This window comes from Lampris incognitus, chromosome 8 (genome assembly GCF_029633865.1).
Source record: "Lampris incognitus isolate fLamInc1 chromosome 8, fLamInc1.hap2, whole genome shotgun sequence".
In the NCBI taxonomy this organism is placed as follows: domain Eukaryota; kingdom Metazoa; phylum Chordata; class Actinopteri; order Lampriformes; family Lampridae; genus Lampris; species Lampris incognitus.
In genome coordinates, this window is record NC_079218.1 from 27495161 (window position 1) to 27521451 (window position 26291).

The window sequence follows — 26291 nt, forward strand, 5'->3', positions numbered from 1 at the left end:
AATAATAATATATGTTAAGAATGGACAACTCAATAAAAGATGAACCACATTATGACAAAATTATAAAATACAGATGCCAAAATTGATAAAGGTGGTCTTATGCCCATTTGATTTGTAACTTGCAACGTATATTGAAAAAAGTTAATAGAGGAACACAGAGAAATACTTTTGAATGCAGATTCTTATTTGCCTGATACAAGAACACACAGAGGACACAGTATCTCTGGGCCCACTATGTGTGTTGTGTCGTGTCGTACCGTGTCGTGTCGTGTCGTGTCGTTTTGTGTTGTGTAGATGGCTAATTGTGCTGGAGGATGTGATTTTTTTTATGAGATGCCACTGTCGGCAAGAAAATAATAATAATTAAATATATCAATGCATCTCACTTTAGTCATGAAAAACGAACCGCAATATTCTTTGATTTTGTACTTTGCAAAGTCGGTTTTTTTTGGGGCGTTTTTCACAGCTTAGGTCGCCTGTTTCCCCTCGCTCTATCTGGCAACCCCATACAAACTGCGACAGCGCAAATGGCAGTATTATCAGTAGTATAACATTTAGTTTATGTCGTGGTGGTCGAGGAAGATGACAGCGAAAAGGTGAGACTAGCACCGGTTTAGTTCATGATGATGGCAAATATTTATACGTAGTTTTGCTCCATTTTGTGACATCTACTGCCACACTGTCAGGATTTGAAATCTTCAACCAGTGTTAACTTTATCTCGAGTTACTGTACCCTTCCGGCAAATAATGTTGGCACACGCTAAGTGGCTAAAGCTAACTAACGTTAATGTTGAAGATATCCGACGAATCCAGCAAGTGTGCAACAATGTTGGACTTAATGCTAGCTAGTAGCTACCTAGCTTACGAACGTCAACTTAGTTGAAACCGGGATAGCCCGAAAAGCTTGGTAGCTACTGTTAGCAGACTAAACCAGTTTTCTAACCGTTTACCAACATGTCGGATAGTGAAAGAACTGAAAACTGGGATATGACATTAGTTTATCGTTTGACGGTAACTGTTGGCCACCAAATTTAGCTAAGTAGCTTTGGTATGTTAGCTAACTGTTATCCAGGGCCTACGGTTGTCAAACCAATTATTATTATTTATTTATTTTTGTCACAATCACAGTGATGACGTCCTAGGCCGGATACAATTTATGCAAAGAAAAGCACATTTTATATGGATATACTTTCTTTGTGTTTGGTTCAACGTTATCACATTTATGATGCTATTGCTATACTGTTACACTTGTGTTCATTATCTTGTGTTGACTTGTCTACCAAGTTGATTAATACAAGAGTTTGCGAATTAAGCTTGCGCAATTAATAGGAATGGAAGTACTCCGGGTCGATATTGACCATTTTACGATCTTGAAGCGATCATTTTAGTTGCTTTAAATCAATGGCGTACGCGTGTGTACAATACAGTTAAACAAGCGATTAGATTCTCAGCTGCTCTAGGTTATGAGAGGAGGGGAGAGAACACGCACCACAGTCCAAACGTCATTCTTTCCTCATCTTGCCAGTCTTATTTCTCCTTGTCAAGAAAACGAATTTGAAAGTACTGACATCAGCTTAGGCATGGGACATGTTTTATAAATAGAATATAGACTATTCTTTATTAGTAATTTTGTACATACGTACAAATGAAATCTACTCGGCATTTAACCCATCCTAGCTGCCATAGCTAGGAGCAGTGGGCAGCCGCCGTGCAGCGCCCGGGGAACAGTTATGTGCAACAACTTACATCTGCACCAGTCTTCTTTGAAAACATCACTTAGGAAATCACCGAGTAAGAGGGAAAGATGCAAACCAATGAAATAAAAGCGTACTACATCACATCCAATGGCACTTTAGAGTTGATCATTTTTCTCAGGGGTTTGAGAGGAATCCACATTTCATAGTTCATACATTAAGATTCTGTTCAGTAATATGGTCAAGAGAAATGGTGATGAGTGAAGGATGATATGCCACCCCAGTTGTAGACCTAAATTAAATCCATATTATTGTGGTTAGACTACTTGGCTTTTCCTAGTATTGCTATAAAAACAATCACTAATCTGACTTTAATAGGGAGCAGTTTTTAAGGCAAAGACAGCAACTGAGTGACATCTTGTCTGTGGTGTAGGAATAGGGTTAGGTTGGTCAACATCTGCTTTCTGAGATCAGTTCTTGTCTAGGGTGATATACAGAAACCAAGTAATAGTTTACCAATACAGTTAATAGACAGTTAATGAATTAGGCTTTGAATGCAGATTAGTTCACCTTAGCCACATAGCACCTGGCTGAGTGGCTAGTGATGACTAGATTGCCCATACTGTTTATCATGCTGATGATACAGCTTGCCATAGTTTGAAATGTAAGAATTTTAACAAGTGAGATATATGGTCATTCATAAGTACGATATATTATTTGAGTATGCTCCAGTCTGCACTGCCAGTTCTTAATTACTATTTGAGTGTGCAGTATGTACTTATTGAGTATGTAGCATTTAGCATGCTATTGTGCAGTGTTGAACACGGCCTATTTTAACACAAAGTTACATTTTCATTTGATACGAGAAATCAATATCAGTGATGTTAATGCTTATATTGTAGGGAGGGAATGGAACAACCTACACTAACTATTAGTTGCTTTCATCGAAATTAATGTTTCAATTCATTTTCCCATAAGCAGATTTTAGAAATTGTTTAAACATATGAATGACTTGAACAATCATGCATCATCTATTTTTCAACACTTCAACATGTGTGCTATTAATGACATAACAATAACCAAATGTTTGCTAAGGCAAAACGGTGTACCACAAAAGAACTACAGCCACTAACGAACCACATAAAACCTTCTGTTTACATGATGATTGGGTCATCGCTCGACAAGAGAAGCCTAAGAAATCATGCCGGACTGTTCTCACCATAGCTATGGTTAGCATTCCATCCTGATCTAGGCCTGAATTATACAATAACCTTCATTGTTCTTCCCTGTCCTGACCAAACAAGACAGCTGCCCCTGTGAGTACGTGAATTCCATGCAGGGGTTAAATATACAGGTTTTCACCTTTCCAGATGCTTTTTTTTAATCAGTTCCAAAGTATTTCAGAAGCCAGCTAATGGATATGCCTGGTATCTTGACTTTGGTTTTTTAAAAGCACCATGGGGGTGCGTGCTGCTGGAGCTTGACAGTGATGTCATCAGTACACGACAGATGTTGTAGTCTGTTTAGGAAGAATTGCTCTTTAATAATCCCTTACCATTTCAAATGTTAAGATGAAGATTAATTTGACAAGAAATATAAGGAAATATAGAAGGAAGGAAGTAAATATATAAGGAAATATAAGTGTAAATAAATGGTTATAAATTGTGCACAACCATTCAATTCAATTTAACAGCCAGCTTTGAATGCAAACAGCGGAGGGTGACATGATGACAACCATTGGATTCTGGTTAAGATATAAAAGCTAAATGGAAAGAGAAAATAAGTGAAGAGGGAGCTTAACCATTTGAAAATGGATTTGCCTTTATCAGAAATGGTCTATATTTTTCAGGTCCTTTGTAATTGTTAAAAATTAAATTCATGTTATTTATTTAGGGGATTTTTTTGTTGTTGAGGGAATTGGCTGTATTCTCTGACTAAGCTTGATTTGACCAGAAAATGAAAGAAGAGCTGTAGGCAAATTGCCCTGTAATAACCTGAAACAACATAGTTCCATTTCATTTAATGTGTCACAGAGTAATACGCCTGATAGAACCAAGATCAAATACAGCATCACTCAATTGTTATTAAAACAAAAATTGTGAGAAATTGTGTGAGGGCCCCATTTTTGAGTGCTATAAAGTCTATATCTACTGCTGAAAATATTGGACAGGGAATGACAGTCGCAAGGCAGACGGTTCATTTTGTTCTTAAATTGTTTAGCCATACCACTCTACTGATGCTTTGAGTGCTGGAAGGAAGTATATCTACACAATCATCTTTTTTATTTAATTCTTTGGGGGGAAGGGGCACCAAACTAGAAGTGTGAAGTCCTGCAATTCCAAGAGATCAGTCAAGGCTTGAAAAATTACAAAGATGCTGGCAATGTCCATCAAAAAGGCTTCCAAAACCTGTCGGTCAAAGCCAAGGGTACTTGTACCTTGAAACTGGTCAATCTCTGTGTTAAGGATAAAAAGCTGGCATAAAGCCTTAAATCAAATGAAAGGGGTATGATAACACTCCTGTGTAAAGTAAAAGAAAATAACAGATGCTAGTGCCAATTCCAAATCCAGTTCCATTCATTATACTCAATTCCATCGTTGATTGTATTGGATTATTTTTATGGTTTTCTGTTTGTATTTAAATTAAAACTACCCATGAAAAAGATACTGGTTGTCTTAATTTAAAGACAATTAGCCAGCAAAATGATAAATATATAGAGTTGATCATAGTGCAGTGATTCCCTGCTCCACACAGGCATTTGTGTGAGGTCAGCTGTGTGTGTGAGGGCTTGAGGGATCTGCTTCACTTGTTGCTATGAAACAGAGCTGCACGAGTCTGTGCATGTGCAAAGATGGTCTTGGGGCCTTGCTGTGTCTAAGCCTATAAATGTGGAGATGGAAGGAAAAAGATTTGTCTAGGTTTGCTTCTTCAAACATTTAGTAATGTGTCATAAAACATATTGAAAATGGCAGTTAGCTGTCTAGGTACTGTGTTTCTGCAGAATGTAGGGGTGTCGCGATATACCATATTGACAATAATCATGATATTTAAAAAATGAAATTTTGATATCATGTTAATAATACACATAATATCGTGTAAATAATCCAGTGCCTCTTAAATTCAGTTTCTTTCTATTCTCGCTTTGTCTCCCTCCCCCAACCCCCCCCCCCACACACACACACCTGATGTGACGCAGTAACTACCAAGTTAGATACTACCATAGTGTGTGGCAGGATGAGCTCACAAGTTTCTCAAATGTATGCATATTATAACCAACACTGACAACTAAATCACCTAAGCGCTAAAAGCATCCACTTCTGTTGTCAATCAGTATTTCCAGGCAAGTTAAAAATTCGATTTTAATCGACTCAAGGTAATAATTTGATTTTTGGATCTGCCATGCAAACACCTTAATCGAACCATCTTAATTAAATCAATGTGTAAATCAACAGATTATTTAAAAGTAATGAAAGCGATTAAAACAAATCCCTTGCTCGCTTGCATTGCGTCCTGTTAGGATGCGCTGTAATAGATTCTAGCAGTAGCTACCTAGTGATGTTACAGCATCACTATCCGTCTCCATCGTATTAACTACATTAAAAAATTCGGCAAGTTGAAATCCAATTGACCTTTATTACATAAACAAGGTACTCATACATTTTTGGTAGGGTTAGAATTCATCAAGCATTTTGCTCAAGAGGCCAGAGTGAAAGATGTACATTAATAATGCATCCATGACCTGAGTCTATTATTCTTAACCCAAATTGCCATTAAGCAGTACCAACTGAAGAAAAAAGCCATTTCACTAGATCAGACCTATAACTGCACTTCTTTCAGGGAATATGTTGTGCGCATGCACCTAGTCCTGCTGCTGGTGGCATCTGATCTGGAAACGAAAGACAGAAATCAACATGACAAGCGGCAGTAAACAGAAATTAAGAAAACCCGCACACTCAAAACTCCAATGCAAATTTTTACTAAACTTTCGGCAAACCTGCCTTCAGAATTTTCTCTAGGCTAAAACAAGTGTGCAGCTTTCTTTTTCTTAATCTTTGGATACTGATTCTACTAGCCAGCACCTCAACAATAAAGGTGTGTTGTGTGTTGTCTCCTCTGTTTGAGCAGCAGTCAGCAGCTACATTACTGGAGTGATGCTGTAAAAACATAATTCTTACTAAAATGAAGAAGAAAGCCACTTTATTTTGTCATTATATTCTTACAACAAATTGTATTCTTACAACGAATTTGTTCTCTGCATTTAACCCATCCTATTGTATAGGAGCAGTGGGCAGCAACAGCGCCCGGGGAAAATGAAGGAGAATAATATCCTAAAGTTTTGATAGGGTAAAAAAACAGAAGCTGAGATATTTTACAAAAACTCCCAAACACAATGTTGGAAGCAAGGTTGCATGCAACATGACTTCTGTTCCATAATTTGATTGTCCAACGAGTCATGTAAATGCCTTAATGGAACTATAACCCAAATTTGATTATTCACCTGAATTGGATTGTTGACAGCATAGTCATTGTTTCACATTGTTTGTTTGTACTATGAGCATATTATTGTTGTTACTGAGGTTAACTGTCATTGCTGATGTCTTTTTTTCTCAGTCTGTTACAAGAAGCGAACTAAGGCAGATAGATATGAATATGATCTGTTAAGACTTTGACAAGCCTTCTCAGGGGGGAAATGTCTTAAGCTTAATCATCTGGATGTAAAAAGGATCCATGTCAGAATTAAATTATTCAGTTGTCTGTGTGTTATTGTTAGGGTGGATAGTACATAATTTTTGCACTGCATAATATGTCAGCTCAAGAGTTTTGGGTAGAGTTGTAATGTAGCTTGGTCTAAATGTTCTGCTTTACTGGCTGCCTATGAGAAGAGAGATGATGAGCTGTGTTTGTGTTAGTCGTGACTGGTAAAAAGGAGTTAGCTGATGACAGGGTTGTGTTGCTTGGCAACACATGTCATGGGCTGAGCCTCTTTGTGCTAGAACGGTTGTATTTCACTATCTGCAAGACTGGGGCCATGTGTAGCCTATGTTTCCCAGGCATGCACTTATCTATGAAGGATATTTTCACAATAAATATCAAATGTCCAGAACTGAAAATCAGCACACTTATGCCAGGTTGTCTCCATTTGTTTTGGGGTTTTTTTCTGCATCACATGATGTTGCAATTTTCATCTGTTCACAAAGGAAGGTGTTGACAGTCTAGCACCTTTTTATGCCTCAATATTACTGGAAGAACTGCTTTGTATCACCATACTGCATGCCGAATTTAGGTTTTGTTCTGCTCGACACCAAGAGGTGAAGAGATGCACTGCACATCAGTGTCTGTCAATTTTTCTGGTCTGATTCATTTACATTATACATGTGACTGGCAGAGACATGTTCTAAATATGAACACAATCCCTCTTTTTGCATTTTGTCTCTAATGGCAGCTGCATGACTTTTTTTTTTAAAAACTTCTTTTTTTTTTATTTTCGGAATACATACAAAAAGTCCCTCAAGATAAATAACACAAAGTGCAAGATTGTTGTGGTCAAGTTGTGCAATGGTAATATGTCGGGGGATTAGTGGTTAAAAAAAAATTGACCACATTTTGTGCTCTGGAGCGTTTTGTCAGGTCAGACACATTAATGACCACACCTAGAGAATGTCGGTGATAAGCAGTTCAAGCAGATGAAATGGAGATGAAAAAAGTTACAGCTTTCCTGTATGATTGTTTCTTAACATTGACGTTATTTTTTGTATAACTAAAACTTTCTTTTAGAGGCTCACCTTTAATTTAAGACCACATTGCAGTTTGATATATATTTACCTTTTTGTATTTTGGTTCTTTTTCAGAGCTACATAGTGTCTTTAATTTTGCCTGCCTACAGAGAGGAAATCAAGTTACTTTGGCTCTGCACAAACAATTTGTAGTGCTAAAGTCAAACTGAATATGACTCTTGGGCTGTGTTGGGGGTGACGAAGCATGTGGTGGAAATCTCAGGAGGCGAGGCAAATGTGATGTCAGCATGGTCCGTGGTGGAGAGGCTCAAAATGGAAAAAAGCCCATGCAGGGAGGACATTGACTCAAGTAAGGCCCAGCATGCCAGCGGCGAGTCAGAGCATGGGAGCAGTTCAGAGAGTGAGTCAGAAGAGCAGCAACGGCAACAGTTGCAGGTGAACAACAGCAGCTGTAAGAGGAAGGAGCCCTTGGTTGCCACAAAACCTCATCGACAGCTCTGTCGCTCACCTTGCCTTGATCGACCCAGCTTTTCCCAGAGTAGCACTTTGCAAGAGTTACGTGTCGATGAAACCAACGTTGGACCAGGGATCAAGCATGCCCCTCACAGGGAGTACCAAACGAAGATGGAATTTGCCTTGAAGTTGGGTTACTCAGGAGAGCAGGTGGAGACTGTACTTAACAAGCTGGGAGCTGCCGCGCTCATTAATGATGTTCTCGCTGAGTTGGTTAGGCTTGGTAACAAAATAGAACCTGAAATTCAAGCCAACGTCAATACAGCCACATCAATATCTCGTGTCCCCTGTGTTAAAGAGGCTGTTAGTCCAGAGGTGTCACTGGAAGATGAAGCTGTGGATACGTTTGATAACCTTAGACCCATCGTCATTGATGGCTCAAATGTGGCAATGAGGTAAAACACCAACAAACATGCATAATCACACTTAATCACGCTTTGATTTACACAAGATGTAATAGTCAAGTGTTGTAAACCATTTTCCTCTGATGGATGTTCTTTCATTACATTTAGGATGAGCTTTTATCAGATGGTTTTGTTTTGTTTTGTAGCCATGGAAACAAAGAGGTGTTCTCTTGCCGTGGTATACAGTTGGCTGTTGAATGGTTTTTGGAGAAAGGACACAAAGACATCACCGTGTTTGTCCCAGCCTGGAGGAAAGAGCAGTCAAGGCCTGATGCCCTCATAACAGGTATATAAGTTAACTTGCTTAAAATGACAGATTATATTAATTATAAAGCTATTTTAAATTGTGACCATTGAAAGTTAGATGAAAAATCATGTATTTTGTACTTGTAATCTAGAATGTGCAGTGAAATCTGATTCTAAACTGAGCACTATTAAACTTGAGCAGATTTTTTTAAACATTCAAGGTCAATTTATTTGTCAAGCACATTTAAAAAAAACACCATATTTAACCAGTGCTGCCCACAATATCTAAATAAACTAAGGGACCTAAGGATCTAAGGGAGGAAGTGAAGAGGAAAATCTCTGTAATGCAAAGGGATGGGAGGGGGTGATTGTGGGCTTTAAAAACAAACAACAGGGATCTTAAATCAAATCTAAAATGTACTGAATGTACTGGGTGCCAGTGCAAGTAGGCAGGAACTTAGCTGATATTATTTCTTTTCCTGGATCCTATCAAGAACCTTCCTACAACTTTCTGGAATAGCTGAAGGCAGGACAGGGGAGATTTGCTAATCCCAGTGCAACAAGAAATTGCTGAAATCTAACCAGGAAAAGATTAGGGCATGGATGATTGTCTGTAGGTCATTTAGTGAGACAAAGGAGTTAATTTTAGAGATTACTGAAAACTAAAAGAAATCAGATTCAACAACAGCACTAGCACACTTTTCAAACTTAAAATGGCAAAAAAACCTAATCATCCCAAGGTTCTTGTCCTAAGGCTTGACAAAGCTGTAGAGTTTGCCTAGTTAAGCTTCATCATAAATTTGTGAACAAAGTGCTCACCTCCTTCCCCTCTGCCATCCACTGTGAGAAATGTTTTATCTTACGCCTTTTGATCAACGTTTGGATTCTATGTCTACATTACCATGTAACCTATGAAATGGATAGATATGGAAATTTGTCATTGTGGACAATAGGGCAGCCAATCTGGGTAGTGCATGCTAATAAATGAAAATGTTCCACAAGCTTTTGTGGTACAAGCACCATGCTCCTGTTTAAATTTACAGAAGAAAAAGTGTAAGAGGATAATGATGTTGAGCCAGAAATGGGTGTACCACAAATGCTGACTGCTATGTTGACTTAAAGAGAAACTCCCCAAATATTTCAAAGATAATTACGTGCATCATTATAAAAGATGTCAAATTAGATTAACAAAATTTTTCCTTAATGAAGACGTATTTTTGTAGAAACAAACGCACAATCCTTCAATGCAATGTGTTATGCCGGGATCAGACTACACGAATTCAGCCTGATTTTGACACAATTTGCTTGTCATCGGCAAATTTCCAGCATCCAGCCTGATTATGAATGTCGGGATTGATGAAGGGTGTCTTTACCTTGAGTAGTGACATAATCGAAGAACAGCGATGTGACATCGGGGACACCCCACGACACCCCAACGAAAAGTCTAGCATGTCAGAATTTTTTGTATTTTCCTGCCTAGTCTTACAACTCCTATGATGTGCTCCTTGGCATTGACCAATAGGATGGCAGAGTGCTCTCTGGTCAGGTGGAACAACGAACTGAGGAAAGGTTTTTTGAGCAGTGGTTACAATACTCTTGCAGGCTTTTTTGACGTTTCCTCAAGGGAGTACCATGACAAAGTCAAAACAGATAAATATTTGGGAGAAATAGCAGAGGCACTTCAGCAACCCGGTGAGTAGCTGGTTAAGCTATGCTAGGTTATCATTCCCCAGTAGCACTAGCTGCAACAGCGTCCAAAATAATTTTTCTTTCTTTTTCTTTTCACAACACATCACAGCATCACACATAATGGTTCTGTAGCCATGGTTGACAATGTCTTGACCCTCCTCCCCGACGACCTATGAACTTGTGCAAGAGCGTGAAAGGCAGCATACGATGATTGGTTGGGGGTCATACTTGTAGCATTGCCAGTCTCTTGGCCAAGACATGACAAGAATTTATGGCACTATGATTGCATAATCTGACATGGTAACCATCTTGACAGACAAAAATATTGCGTACTCTGATCCCGGTATTAGTCTTTTTTCCCTGATTGTTTTTGTGAGTTTTAAAAGTATGCACATGTAAATTCTCATTCCCAGTCTTTGCACGGTCATTCGACCACTTTTCCCTTAGATCAAAGATGTTTTGTTTCATTCTGTGACCACCCTGTGAATTCTGGGTACACAAAGTATGGAACAGCCAAATGTCAATATTATTATGATTATTATAGACTGTACGATAGTTGTGCAAAGTCCCATTTTTTCTTAATGGTCAATTGTGAGTTAAGTTAGGTTAAGAAAGTTTCAAAGTTGATTTGAACTTGGATCAATTGATTAATTAATTTTCCATTCTCAATTTTAACTCTTTCTAAATTTGACTATCCCAGAATTTTAATGGACAAATTAATTACTGATTTAATCATCTTATCTGCTGTGTAAATATGCCTTCTTACTACACAATCAAATTGAACGTTTGTAGGGCTTTTTTTTTGCAGATAAAAAAAATGTTTCATTTTGTGATGTTATCCAGCCACCATTAATTCAAATCCACACTGTTTTTTGAGTTAAAGGATAAACTACACCATTTGTGCAAGAAGAGTTCGAATTGATTAAGGGACTTGTATTTGTGAAGTGACATAAATGATACCCATAGCCTCCTCCTCCATATTAGTCATTTTACATTCATAAGTGTTTATATGGCCCTGTGATGGCGTGGCGGCCTGTCCAGGGCGTCTCCCCGCCTGCTGCCCAATGACTGCTGGAAATCCCAGTGACCCTGAGAGCAGGATAAGCGGTTAAGATAATGGATGGATGGATGGATGGAAGTGTTTATATTGAAATAAATATTGAAAAAAAATAAAGGCCGAACTCTGATTACAAGAATTTAAAATGCTTCCTTTCTGAGGGGCGATGTCAAGAATATTCACTGAAACCGCATCATGCAGCTTATTGATTTAGATCCTCATACACACTTTCAAAGCCTCAGAATGTTCATGTGCAGCATATCTCCAGTATTACCCTTAAATAAAAGATAACCATAGAACCCTTAACTATCAAAGTATGATCAACTGCTATCAAACCAGAGATTCCTCAATATAGGGGGAGACTTGAAATATACCGTAGCAAGTCATGGTTGAGCTTAACCGTCTAAACCCTTCCAAATGTGTATTTTTATTTTTGTGCGGTCGTTTTACTACACTGCATTCTTAAAACTTTATTAAACTGTTATCAAAAGCAAAAACATTTCCCTAAAGTGGGGAGTGGTGTAGATGATGGCGACAATTAGTAGCACCATATTTTGAAATAATAGTGGCAGTGCAAGGAGAGGTTAACTTTGATACTGCTATAGAATTAGTTCATCAGAAGTCTGGGTAGCGTAGCGGTCTATTCCGTTGCATACCAACACGAGGATCGCCAGTTCGAATCCCTGTGTTACCTCTGGCTTGGTCGGGCGTCCCTACAGAAACAATTGGCCGTGTCTGCGGGTGGGAAGCCGGATGTGGGTCTATGTCCTGGTCGCTGCACTAGTGCCTCCTCTGGTCAGTCGGGGCACCAGTTCAGGGGGGGAAGGGGAACTGGGGGGAATAGCATGATCCTCCCACATGCTGTGTCCCCCTGGCGAAACTCCTCACTGTCAGGTGAAAAGAAGCGGCTAGCAACCCCACATGTATCGGAGGAGGCATGTGGTAGTCTGCAGCCCTCCGTGGATCAGCAGAGGGGGTGAAGCAGGACCGGGACAGCTCGAAAGAGTGGGGTAATTGGCCAAGTACAATTGGTGAAGAAAAAAGGGGGGGGGGAGAATTAGTTCGCCAAAAACATTTACAAAGATTGCAAGAATGATCTAAAGAAATAGTTACCTACCAACAACCTACAACTACTTACGGACCAGCGCGTGTGGAAATGTGATGCCATGGGTTTTTTTGCGGCTGTCCATGATTAATCACCTGCAAAGTATTTTTGTTCTACACCCATTGACGATGCCCCTAACACAAATGAATGACCATTGAACTTTGTCAGACAGCAATAAGCGAAGTGAAATTTGTTGGCTAGCAAGGCTACAAGGAAGGCCCTATCAGAGGGTTAAAGTGGCTATTTTTACTTCTTTTAAAAAGTCTCAATTCTTTTTCATGTCCATGCATAGTGTATATGTATGTGTAGTGCATTTCCTTCTCCACACAAAAATTATATTTACGTGGTATTGGAGCTGACTGTAGTATCTATGGATAATATTCTTTAAGAAGTCCACATTTCTTTTATCCAGCTATTTTGATACACATGACATATTGGGAGAGCTTTGATTTATTTAGTTGCATGCTTTGTTAATTCATCTGTTTGGCCTGGTCAGTGTGTGTGTGTGTGTGGGGGGGCTTTTAGAGAGTTTAAAAACTTTTGGTTAAATTGCACATTTTGTTGAATCACTTAAGTTAAAATAAATTAACACAAGTTCTGCACGGTACAAAGATAAATGTGAAATTTCTGCAGCTAATTGCTTTGATATGCAATTAGTATTTATTTACTGGATTTAACAGATTGATTAAAAAAAAACAGTAAATTTGGCATATGCAAAGGTTTGGGACCTTAACAGTCAGTACTTCGTAACACCACATCTGGCATAAATTACAGCTTCCAAAAGCTAGCAATAGTCAGCTTAGAGTATTTCTGTTCTTGCTTTAGAATTTACTATGATTAAAGCCACATCAAAAACAACACCTGCGTGCTCCCCTTTTGCACATTTTTGCCATGCCTTCAAGTCTTAAATTCACACCATTTCAACAAGTACACTGCTCAAAAAAATAAAGGGAACACCTAAAAACACAATATAGACCTCGATGAATGAAATATTTCAGCTGAAAATCTTTATTTATTAGACAGAGGAATGTGTTTAGAGCAAAATAACCTAAGAATGATCAATCAAAATCATTAGCCCATTAAGGTCTGGATTCAGAATCATACTCAAAATCAAAGTGGAAAATGAGAACATAGGCTGATCCAACTTCTGTGGAAATTCTTCAAGACGATTCAAAATGAGGCTCAGTAGTGTGTGTGGCCTCCACGTGCCTGTATGCACTCCCTACAACGTCTGGGCATGCTCCTCATGAGACGACGGATGGTCTCCTGAGGGATCTCCTCCCAGACCTGGATCAGGGCATCGGTCAACTCCTGGACAGTCTGTGGTGCGACGTCGCGTTGGCGGATGGTACGAGACATGATGTCCCAGAGGTGCTCGATTGGATTCAGGTCTGGGGAACATGCAGGCCAGTCCATAGCATCAATGCCCTCGACATACAGGAACTGCTGACACACTCTGGCCACATGAGGACGAGCATTGTCATGCATGAGCAGGAACCCAGGGCCCACTGCACCAGCATATGGTCTGACAATGGGTCTGAGGATCTTATCCCGGTACCTAATGGCAGTCATGGTACCTCTGGCTAGCACGTAGAGGTCTGTGCGGCCCTCCAAGGATATGCCTCCCCAGACCATCACTGACCCACCGCCAAACCGGTCATGCTGGAGGATATTGCAGGCAGCAGAACGTTCTCCACAGTGTCTCCAGACTCTCTCACGTCTGTCACATGTGTTCAGTGTGAACCTGCTCTCATCTGTGAAGAGCACAGGGCGCCAATGGCGAATCTGCCAACCAAGATGTTCTCTGGCAAAGGTCAATCGGGCTGCACGGTGTTGGGCTGTGAGCACAGGCCCCAATTGTGGACGTCGGGCCCTCATACCATCCTCATGCATTCTGTTTCTCACTGTTTGAGCAGAAACCTGCACATTAGTGGCCTGTTGAAGGTCGTTTTGTAGGGCTCCGGCAGTGCTCCCCCTGTTCCTCCTTGCACAAAGGACCAGATAGCGGTCCTGCTGCGGGGTTGTCCTCCTGCGGCCCCCTCCACGTCTCCTGGTGTACTGGCCTGTCTCCTGGTACCTCCTCCATGCTCTGGACACTGTGCTGGGAGACACATCAAATCTTCTTGCCACAGCACGCATTGATGTGCCATCCTGGATGAGCTGCACTACCTGAGCAACTTCTGTAGGTTGCAGATACTGCCTCATGCCACCTCTAGTGGTGAGGGCACTAGCAAAATGAAAAACTAACCAAAGATCGGCCAGAAAAGATGAGGACAGGCAAATGGTCTGTGGCCACCACCTGCAAATCCATTCCTTTTATAGGGGTTGTCTTGCAAATTGTCTAATTTCCACCAGGTGGAAATTAGACAATTTACCAACAGGTGAAATTTATTCACAAATCAGTGTTGCTTCCTAACTGGACAGGCTGATATCTCAAAAGTGTGATTGACTTGGAGCTACATTGCATTGCTTATGTGTTCCCTTTATTTTTTTGAGCAGTGTATGAGGTGACAGTAGGACATACAATATTTCAGTTTTTTATTTTTAATAAATTTGCAAAAATTTCTACAAAACCTTTTTCACTTTGTCATTATGGGGTATTGTGTGTAGATTGATGAGAAAAAAAGGAATTTAATCCATTTTGGAATAAGGCTGTAACATAACAAAATGTGGGGAAAGTGAAGGGGTGTGAATACTTTCCGGATGCACGGTATGTGTTGCACATGTGCTACATCCAAATATCAGCACATCCAAATGTCAGTGTGACTTCATTCGTTTGAATAATGTCCTTTATCCTTATTAGCCATCCCAGCTGTAATTTCTTTTTATAATTAAAGTCACTGTGGTGAGGAGGGCCAACAATAAATTGAATTTTAAAGTGCAACGATGATACGCTTTGATTTGTTGCTGTCAATGTCTACGTTATTGTTACTGTGTTGCCCGGAATAGCCTGTAAAAACCCAATTGATCAACAATATTTTTTTTTATTTTGGAGGTAAAAAAAAATCTTGCTGGAGTCAGTTTCTCCAACAACTTCAATGGGAGACTTTACACACCAGAATTCCCTAGGCCGTACAAAAATGTAGCCTAGGTTCCATTTATTATACCACTTAGGATAACCTTTTCAAGGCTTATTTTAGTCAGCCCTAATTTAATTGCACCTGATTTAACATTTCATTGTGGATGAAATGGTTATGAAAAAGATATATAACTTGATTTCACATACCTCCTTACAGATCAAGAAATTTTGCGCAAGCTGGAGAAAGAGAAGATACTGGTGTTCACCCCGTCTCGGCGAGTTCAGGGAAGGAGAGTGGTGTGCTATGATGATCGCTTCATAGTGAAGCTGGCTTGTGATTCTGATGGAATTATTGTCTCAAATGACAATTACAGGGATTTACAAAATGAGAAGCCAGAGTGGAAGAAATTCATTGAGGACCGCCTCCTTATGTACTCATTTGTCAATGACAAGTAAGCACCCATCATGCATTTTTCTGACAGCTGAACTGTCTTAACTATCTTAAAGACTAAGACTATCTTAAAAACTTATCTTAAAGATGTTGTGTTGCTGTTAAGCCCACTGAGGATAATTTGTGATATTGGGCTATACAAATAAAATATACTTGACTTGACCCACTTTGGATATATTCAAAAGGTGAAATATTAGGTCTTGCTTGAAAACTGGCTACTTTATTATTTTTTTATCCAACTTCGATTTAAAATGCTTTTTTTAGGTAATAAAAATAACGATTTTGTAGATTCTACTAAATATTTTAAAACCACATCAACTATATTACATACAGTCCATGGAGAGCTATGGCAATTACTATAAGAATGCAAAAAAAGTCTCTAAATCCATTTTATGTCAGTTACACTTTGTTTAAAATAAGTAAAAATTTAATGTCAGCTGAAAATGACTTTTCCTGAAGGTTCATGCCACCAGATGATCCATTGGGAAGACATGGTCCAAGCTTAGAGAATTTCCTTCGCAAAAGGCCTGTTATTCCAGAGCACAAAAAACAGCCTTGCCCCTATGGTAAGATATCTTAATGTTTATTGTCAATATTCATGTCCGCATTACTTTGTCGAAAACAACAATACAACTATTGCTACTAATGCCACTACTACTGCTACTAAGTTATTTTTTTTTTGAGAATTAAGTTTGCTTTCATCCTGCAATCTCTTTCTACAGGGAAAAAGTGCACATATGGACATAAGTGCAAGTATTATCATCCAGAGCGTGTCAACCAGCCTCAGAGGTCAGTGGCTGATGAGCTGCGGGCCTTTGCTAAGCTGTCAGCAGTGAAGACAATGAGTGAAGGTGCCTTGGCCAAGTATGGCAGTGGTCCAGCTACCGTCAAGGGTGATAGCAGCTCTGAGGCCAAACGTGTTGCACCCAAACGTCAGTCTGATCCTAGTATTCGCTCAGTAGTCTGTGAACCAGAAGAAGCATTATCTGTTGTTAGGAAGCCTGAGACAAATTCTGTGCCTTCCCTCGTGTCTGCTCTCAGTGTGCCCACCATGCAGCCCCCAAAGAGCCATGCAGCTGGTGCCTTGAACACGAGATCAGCCAGCAGCCCAGTGCCAGGTTCCCTGCAGTTCGCGCACAGTTCTTTGGAGCACATGTCCAGTGTTCAGTACCCACCCATTTTAGTTACCAATAGTCATGGAGCCTCTGTCACATATAATGAACAGTTCCCCAAGTATGACTCTGTGAGCGACCATGGATATTATTCACTGCACAGTGATTTTTCAAATTTGAGCATGAGCAGCATGCATAACGTTGACAGTTTCTGTAGTATGGAGCATGAGCATGGTGTGTATCAGAGAAATCCAAGCCATTGCCCTGAATCCTGCCTCAGTCATTCAAACAGTGACTCATTCTCCTCTTATGGGGAGCTGTACCCAAGCTCTGTGGACAGTAGTTTAGAAGAAAACATGAAGGGGCATCAGCAGTCTCCTGCACAGGGCAGGATCCAGTCATTCTCCCATGTGTTTCATCCTGAGGCACTTACCAGGGTTCAGAGTTATGGGCCTGAGGAGCCCAAGCAGGGCCCCCGTAAGCAGCCTGCGGCTCACTTGGCACCACATATCCAGCACACTGCGGTTGGAGCAAGGTCCAGCTGCCCTGGAGACTATCCCTTAACTCAGAATGTTCTCCCACCATTGTCCTCACAGCCCACACGCTCTCTTGGCATGACACGCATGGACAGCATATCAGATTCAAGGCTATATGAAAGCAACCCTATGAGACAGAGGCGACCACCACTGTGTCGAGAACAGCATGCAAGCTGGGACCCTTTACCTTGTGGCAATGAATCCTATGAATATCACTCCTACCCACTGAGTAACAGCCTGATGCCATGTTGCGAGCGGGTGATGGTCCGCAGCATGCCTGACAAAATGGAGCAAATTTGGAATTCACCATGGGAGAGCTCATCTATAGCTGACCACCAGGAGCGGCATATCATACCAGACCACCAGTATCAAACATATCGGAACCTTTGCAACATCTTCCCAGCTTACATTGTCCACTCAGTCATGGAGAAGAATCCTCATTTGACAGACCCACAGCAACTTGCTGCTGTCATTGTTACAAAGCTGAGGTCTTGCCATTGAGCAGTTAATTTGGTTAAAAGTCTCATGATAAACTTAAGGGATTCAACAAGTAATGACTGTCACAATATTTTGCTTATAGACATCTATATGATGTCACATAATTTTGTCAGCCTGAACCAGCGATATTTAGATGAGCACCCAAATGGAAACCATAGGATCTTTTTTGAATTTGTTGTGTGCCACATCGCATGCCCTCAGGAGTTGACCTTTTATGGAATGTCTCTGGTGAGTAAAACCTGGTATTTTGATTTTAACATCTCAAAGTTTTTAAAGTCACAAAGTTGGCCTATGTACAATCTCTGCTGAGAAAATTTAGAAGTGGAGAAGTTGGATGTTAAGAAACTAGTTTTCATAGTAAATGTGGTACATTTTGATTAAAATAACACCTTATTTGAAAAGTAGCTCTTAACATTCATAACACAGAAACAGGAGCTGTATAGAGGCTTTGTAACACATTCATGAAAATTGATAAATGGTAAACTTTCCTTAGGTTTTTTTTTTTTACAGAGATGTGGATTACTGTGCTAGTGTTAAGCACAACCCAGTTCCTCACACTAGCAAAGATTAATCAAGTGAAATAGTTAGACAGTTACAACCCTGAAGATCGTTGTTTTTAATGTACGTATATCTTACAGTGATACACAGTAGTTGTGGCGGTGGTTGAAAACTCAAACTCCTAAAAATCCATTCAAATGGAAGGGTCGTCAGCTCTATATGTGTTATATCGGCATCTTCCCCCACTTCCAAACTAAACAGCATGGTTATCTTACTTCTTACCTAATAGTATCTGATGGATACGTTCTTTTACAAGCGTGTTCTGTCATAGTGTTTCTACTTGCTAGCCAGAACAACTAAGCTTCTTTTCAAACTCTTAGTCCATGTTTTCACCACCATTTCCTACCTTACACCTCTGCTTTTGGCTGCTACACTTAAGACATAATGCACCGTAACATTTTCCCCAAGAATGTCCTACCTGATCTTAACTATAAAATAAGAAGCTGCAAAAAGTGTTCATAGTTTGGATATTTGTGCATTAGTTATTACATGCTCGTAACAGAAAGTGTCAAAAAGGAAGTTTGTTTACATATAAATCTTCAGGATTGTAACTTTAACTCGGAAAGGTCATTTTTACATTTGCTTATGAAAGACAACTTATGAATTCAGGCAGCATTCATGAATGGGCTATGCACATTATGAAGCTTTGATTTGGATTTTGTGAATGTGTTATGAAATGTGATGTAGGTGTTACTGGTGCAGTTGAACTATAGGAAAATGTTGAATAGGTCTGCCCCTGCTGTAAATAATACTTGTGACTTTTTGTGCGTTGAGTTTTATGAGATTAGTCAGAGGGAGGTAAGTATATACCTCACAGCATGGACTTTGACTTTTAATGGCCTTATATCTAAATGACCTCACGCTTTAGTCATTGTCAGTAGGTTTCAGTGAAAATCTTGTCATTGAAGCCTCCTCATTTGAAATGTAAAGCACTAGTTCACTATCTCAAGATAGATATATTTTCTAAATCTCACTTAGCAAAGCTACTATTTTGGTAGAATTTGAGAGTGCACATCACAAGCCAAGAGGAGATTTGACTTGTACACCTGTGCACACATCTGTGTATATATAGTTCACACAAAAGCCATCATTTCAGACATTTCTAAGCTGCTAAATAATGCCAAAAACAGAATTTATCCAGTGTCAGTATTTTACAAACTCTTACAATTTGATTTAGAAAATTTTATTGAATATAGTATAAACTAGTTTTCGTGTTCAGGAAATTTCCTATGGTGTATTGTATAGTTACCTGTCTGCTGGTTTTATTGGAAATAGTATGTTCAGGATTTTTCTAAATAATATATCTCTGTCAGATGAGATGAGATATCTCTATCAGATTTATTATTGGTGTTAGGAGATGCTAGGAAAACAAAAATATTTTTGTTTCAAAGATGGTCTATCTCTTATTAACTTTTTTTTTGCTGAATCTTGAGATTCTGTTGGACTGACATTACCTATGCAGAACAATGGAAATGACTTGAGTTTTTGGCATAAATTCTCCAATTTTGGCTATAACAATCAAGCTAATGAATCAGTTAAATAATGAGATTGTTTGAGACCGTTTTTGATACCTTTGTCTTCACTAATTTGTTGAAAACAAAGCATCTTCAAAATAAAGAAATGATTAGCTTAATAGACATAATCAGTCCTATGGAGAAATAGAACAGGCATACTCGCTCTCAGGAGGCTTACTGTTTTCTAACTTTCGTAATCTTTCACTTGTCAGAAACCAGCAATTGCCTGCTCAAGTGTACTCTGATTTGACAGCGATATATTTTTGGGAAAATCCTGTAGACAAATAGAATCATAACTTGGTTATGCTATTGGAAATTGTTGTGCTTTATGTGTATATCTCTGTTATGCACCTTGAGATCTCATACGTTAGGCTGTTGGGATGGCTTTATATGGTGCAACTTTAGCACAACTTTAGTCAAATAGAGTTTTTGTTAAGATTTTGCTAACTCGTATTTTCTCAACAAGATTCCTGATTGAGTTCGTTACCTTTGTTGGCTGTTGCTCCAGGCAGCTATAAAAATGGTACCCACATGGTCTAAGAAAAAAGCTTCTTTTGTACATGAGTGTACAAATCAGTTTAATGAGTCCCTTTACCATGTGATGTATGTTCATGATTAGCCCAAGTTTTAATGTTTTGGCTGTCTGGCAAGTTTTAAGCCAGTGATTTTGATTGGATGTGGATTTTTACAAAGATTAGGAGTTTATTGCCGTAGTGCCTTCTTGCGGTCCCCTTTTTTTTAAAAATTAACTTGCGGAGAAGTTCTCACCTTGCCACCGCAAGTGTCCATCATATGTGGATACTTTATAATTAATGTCTCCTGGGGTTGTAGCGCTCTGCACCTGTTAGGCCACATTCATGTCGACTTTGCCTCAGAGACGCTAAAAAATGTAAGGCAGATGTATCCCACTCGTTCCTATTGAATATTTCAAAGGATGACGCATCTCCACCCCACTACAAAAAGTCATTACATAAAATAATATGATTGGTTAATGAGAACTGGGATCACAAGTTTGACAAGTGATGTTACAATCTAGTGAGTAATTTCAATCAACATCTAGATGATTGTAATATGATTCACAAACGTGAGAACTTATCCTTATGTGTAAAACCCTGCTTGTAAGATGTGCATGAGTATTTTAATCAGTTTGAAAATATGTAGATTGTCCTCTATGTAAACTGAGAGAATGGCTCCAGCAGATTCCAGGAAAAACATTTTAGGTCTCTGTCCAGACGAGTGTGGTCTTAGGAACAGGTAAGATACTGCACAGAACCTTCAAACTCCCAAGCTTCTGGTAGAGCCGAGCTTGAGGAAGACACACCTCACCCAAAAAAGGGTGAGAGGGAGATTTATATATACATATATATGTATGTGTGTGTGTGTCCAAAAAACTGACTAGTTTACAGGAGCCCCTAAACTTGTTTATGATTTTAATAGGAAACTGGTGAATGAATAGATTCAGGTAAAATGGCTACAAGTACTGCATGCCATTTTGTTTTGAATGCGTAAAGTTTCATGAAAATTGTTGCATGCATTGTTAACCCTGTACCTGTGTTGACGTTGCATCATATAAAGCCAGTCTTAATGTGAAAATAACATCATCAGTGCAATTAAAGGGAAATACCACAAAATTTCAGTATTTTGATACTCCTACACCCAAGGACCAAGGGTAGTTGAAGCATTACTTTACAAAACATGTACAAATATTTTCCATTGCTACAAAGGGGAGCTTTGTTGCCTGATCTGTGATGTCATAATGATTTAATTCTCTTTTTAAAAACCAAATGATGAAGATTGATAAGGGGCCAGTAACAGAGCCGAAGGAGAAATTCTAGAAAAATTGGTGCATGGTGCATGGGTTGGTAAAGAATGAATGACTCTGTAAAGCAAAGATCAAACCCTGAGTTCACAAAGTCAAGTTGTCACTTATTAATGCAGCAGTCCTTGGTTCCATGTTTTATGACATCACAGACCTGAGTCTTTGTTTTCTGCTCTCAGCTGTTGGAGAAAGTTGTACATGTTCACAAATACAAGTTGGATTGACCGAGGAAACCTGAATGAAGATTTTCCATACTAAGTGGTGTTACTCTTTAACATGGCTTATTATTTAAGCCCAACCTGTTCTCATTGGTGGTGTTTGAAAACATATATGTCCTTATTAATGCTGAGGGACAACCAAGGTAAATGAGCAGATGTAAAGGGAAAAAAAAACATTTGAATGCTGTTTGCCCGAACTGAATTTTGGGCTTTGCTGACTTTTTTTTTCCTTTTTTCTTTTTTTTTCATGAAATGAGACAGGGCCATCTTAGGTCTCCTGTCTCTTCATGAGAAGGTGAAACAAACTGCCTAAATGTTTCTTCCTGTGAAACAATCAGATTGCAAGGCTGCTGTCAAGGTTGTTTCTGGCATTTGGCTTAAAGTTTGCGTGCCATCCTTACTAATACTGCTTTCCCGTGAGATTGTTGAAATGTTGTAAGAGAAAACGTCAATGACATGAAAAAGAGGTATTATATCCTCACATATAGGAGGAAGCAATTTAAGATCATGTGTATTGAATTTCACTCAACATGGTTTTTAAGCAGGGGAATTTCAAAATTTGAGGCTATGTTTATAAAAGTTATATATATATATATTTATATATAAATGTTGTGATAACATAGATTTTTGTTTAACTGAATAGTCTAATGCCTTGGTGAAACCTGAGTGAATGATTTGTCTTCTTACACACCCCTCGCAAGAACGAATGTAAGAGGAACATGGTATGTTGGTTACATGAGGCCCATTGTGTGCACATGATGCAGAGAAAGCTTACATGATACTATGTTTCAATTCAAAGAATCAAGCTCTGCCAGTGGATGGAGGGGACATGAATACTGCCTTATAGGCTACTTTTTTGAGCTGGATGGCCAGGGCAGTTTACTCAATTGAACAAAGAAAGTGATGAGGACAAAAAAGTGTAACCTAGACACACGTTTGTTTAGAGTTGTCATCAAAACTGTGATGTGGATACCCTATACACACTCTGAATTCACCCGGGCCATAGACTATTTTGAAGCCAAAGAACCACCTAATTTTCAGACAGGAAAACGAGTCATTGCACTTATCCACTATTTTGCGTCTTTGCTCAAAAATTGGAAGGAAAGTCTGAATGGTGGTTCATTGCCCCCACCTTACCTTTGTGCCGCAAACAACTAAGTCACAAATGTCTAGAATTGACTTTTGCTTGTTGATACAAATTGTATCTATAACTTGATTGTATAAAAACATGAAATGTATAGTATGAAAATAGTTTTATTTAAATAAGGGGAAAAAATCAATGCCATAATGTTTGTGACACTGTGTGTCACTGGGAGTAGCCCATTGGTATGTACTAATTCTTACTGGGTACAGTAGTTTATTTACAGGGACATTTACGTGCTATGTGAAAGTGCACAGATACCCTGTGTGCGGCAGTAAGCATGGTGTCCTCTGTACATAGTCACATGTCTGTATATAAAGAACATTATCTATTCATGTAAACTAACAGTAAATTACTTAAGTTGTTAAAATTATAAGTTAATTACTGTGTTGTAACTTGTGCACCTTGGTTAAGTGCAGCTATATGTCCCTCTAAATTGCCACGTCTGCTTTATGCTATATTAGTAGTAATGTCTCTTAGTAATATTTTTGAATCTATTTCACCTGACATGCCAAATTTATTATTGAGTGGCTTTGTCAAACATAATTGCTTGATTAAAAACACACAGGTTGTCATGCAAAGAATACTGTACTCTGGAAGACAGTGTTTAGTAAAATGTTCAATATGAATGCACTTTGAAATTGGAAATGGCTGATTAAATGTTTGGCAGTTGCTCTAATGAATAGCCCTGTATGTTTACAAAGAAGATGTGTATTGATTTGTGAATTCTGTGCCACTCACAATAACAGTTAAATGATTTTGATGTTTGAGACCAGTTTTGATATAATTATTTCAAATGAATAGTGTGTAGCTTTTTGCTGTGAGCCTTTCTATATGAAATTTGGGCTAGTAATATCTTCAGGATGTTACTAAGGACTAGTTTCATCATGACTAAGTCAACTTTAGGTCAGAGTCAACGTTTGTGATTACGACCAGAACCAAAGTGACTTTGATATGTAACTTGCTTGTAAAGATAATTAGATGAAATATATACACAAACACACACAACCAATCATGCTTGGAAGTTTTTGATACTATTGTTTTTTTGGCATAATTTGGGGTGTTAAATTGAAAAAATAAACAAACACTTAGGCGTAGTCAACTCAAGTCAATTTTGTATACCCCAACATCCATCCATTATCCAAGCCGCTTATCCCAATTGGGGTCGCGGGATGCTGGAGCCTCTTCCAGCAGTCATTGGGCGGCAGGCGGGGAGACACCCTGGACAGGCTGCCAGAACATCATAGCCCAACATCACAAATTTGCCTCAAGGGGCTTTACAGCAAACACAACGTCCTGTCCTTAGACCCTCGCATCGGATAAGGAACAACGCCCTAAAAAAACCCTAACACTGACTAACAGGACTAATCCACGCGTACATAGGTGTTTTTTTCAAACATAGCTATTTCTATGCGTTTTGGCATTTCGTCCACAAGCGCACTGCGTTTTAGGTCACTAAAAAAAAAGGCCTACTAAAGCGCAAATTTTTTAAAAACTCCGCTAAGCAACTCCACCTCGTGCACAGAAACCAATCACGTTTTGCTTTGATTCGCCGTAGCACCTTGGGCCGTGTGCCAGAACGGTCTTAGATAAAGGTAAAGAAACATGTTCAAATAATCATAAATAACGAAAATAATTAGCTACTGTTTTTGTTTTTAAGTCTACTGCTAAAGGAAGATAAGATCACTAGGCATGCTCAGGATGTTCTCTGGTATTAGACATATCGCTGATCGCCACCTACTGGCTCAGCATGGTTGAGCGTTTGCAGTTTTTGCGTTCTCGTGTGTACAGATACATTTTGTAAAACGAAGGTCATGTGGACAGATTTTTTTTAAGGGAGGGGGAAAATATCCGTTTAGAAAAATATCCTTATACGTGTGATGAACTAGGCCAAAAATACATTTTGCAAGAAAACTGAGGTAAAAGCACCTGTTATACTAAAAGCACTTGATAGTATACAATGAACTAAGATAAAATGTATGAGAACGTTGATTTGCAATGTTTTTGCATAATGTCGAAAAACTTTAGCTACAAATATAATTTCCTATGTCCTCGCTGTAGAAAAGTCAGGCTAGAAAGCTTCCTTTTAACTTTCACAAAGTAGTGGAAATGTAACGGTTTTATTTTTCCCCAAGATTGAGGAACTCGACTCCTTGGACTTCTTAATTCAACCACACATTTTACCCTAGACTCTCAAATCTCATTGAGATTCATAAAATGGACTGTTGGAAGCAAAAACTAACACTAACAGCATGTAGCCCCAATAAAATAAACATCATTTGCTTTTTTACACATTAATATCATACAATCAGAAAGATATCAGTGATTTTTATTTCCCTTTGATGAATTACAGTGTGCTGATATCATACCAAATGCACTTTTCAATGACTTTGTGGTGCAACAAAATTTGCCAAGTCAAGGGTTTCATGAATTTCAGCATGATTGTATATAATATACTCAGGTACACACACGTTACAAATATTGTTTTTAATTCAATAATCAATGGAATGAAGTCAATTTTTCGAATTAGTATAGCTCTCATTCAAAAAGATCATTTGAACTGTCCTTTATCGTGTTTGCATTGTTTAAGGAGGAATTATAAAGGAATTTTCTGGTTATTGTGTAATAAGTTGCAGTTGTACATTATAATCAATATTGAATAGGAAGCATTGCTTTTGTAGACCAAAACTATACAAAATAAACTATTTGGGTCTGTGGGCTCAAACAAAATGTAAGTCTTAATGACAAAATGTGTTTCTCTCCATAAATAAAGTACAATTCAACTTAAGTTGTGTTTTACTATTTTGTCAGAATGAATATAAGACTCGAATAGTACCACACCCAAATTCAAACTCGTCTTGCAGCCAAGCAAATTACATAGTAAACCTGCAAATGTATGACTTCTTACTCTCTGAACTCATTTTACCAACTGTTGTAGTTTACAATTGCTTAAATGAGCAATGTGTAATTTCTACCTGGATG

The 26291-nt window shown here is 38.8% G+C and overlaps 1 protein-coding gene across 1 annotated transcript; it reads left to right on the forward strand.

Moving 5' to 3' along the window:
* Positions 1 to 497: 497 nt before the first annotated feature.
* zc3h12b (zinc finger CCCH-type containing 12B) lies at positions 498 to 18352 on the forward strand. Its single transcript, XM_056285387.1, has 6 exons — positions 498 to 596; positions 7544 to 8337; positions 8493 to 8632; positions 15680 to 15914; positions 16373 to 16479; positions 16636 to 18352. Exons 2-6 carry the CDS (start codon positions 7709 to 7711, stop codon positions 18060 to 18062), a joined length of 2538 nt encoding a protein of 845 aa, XP_056141362.1. The 5' UTR covers positions 498 to 596; positions 7544 to 7708; the 3' UTR covers positions 18063 to 18352.
* The last annotated feature ends 7939 nt before the right edge of the window (positions 18353 to 26291 follow it).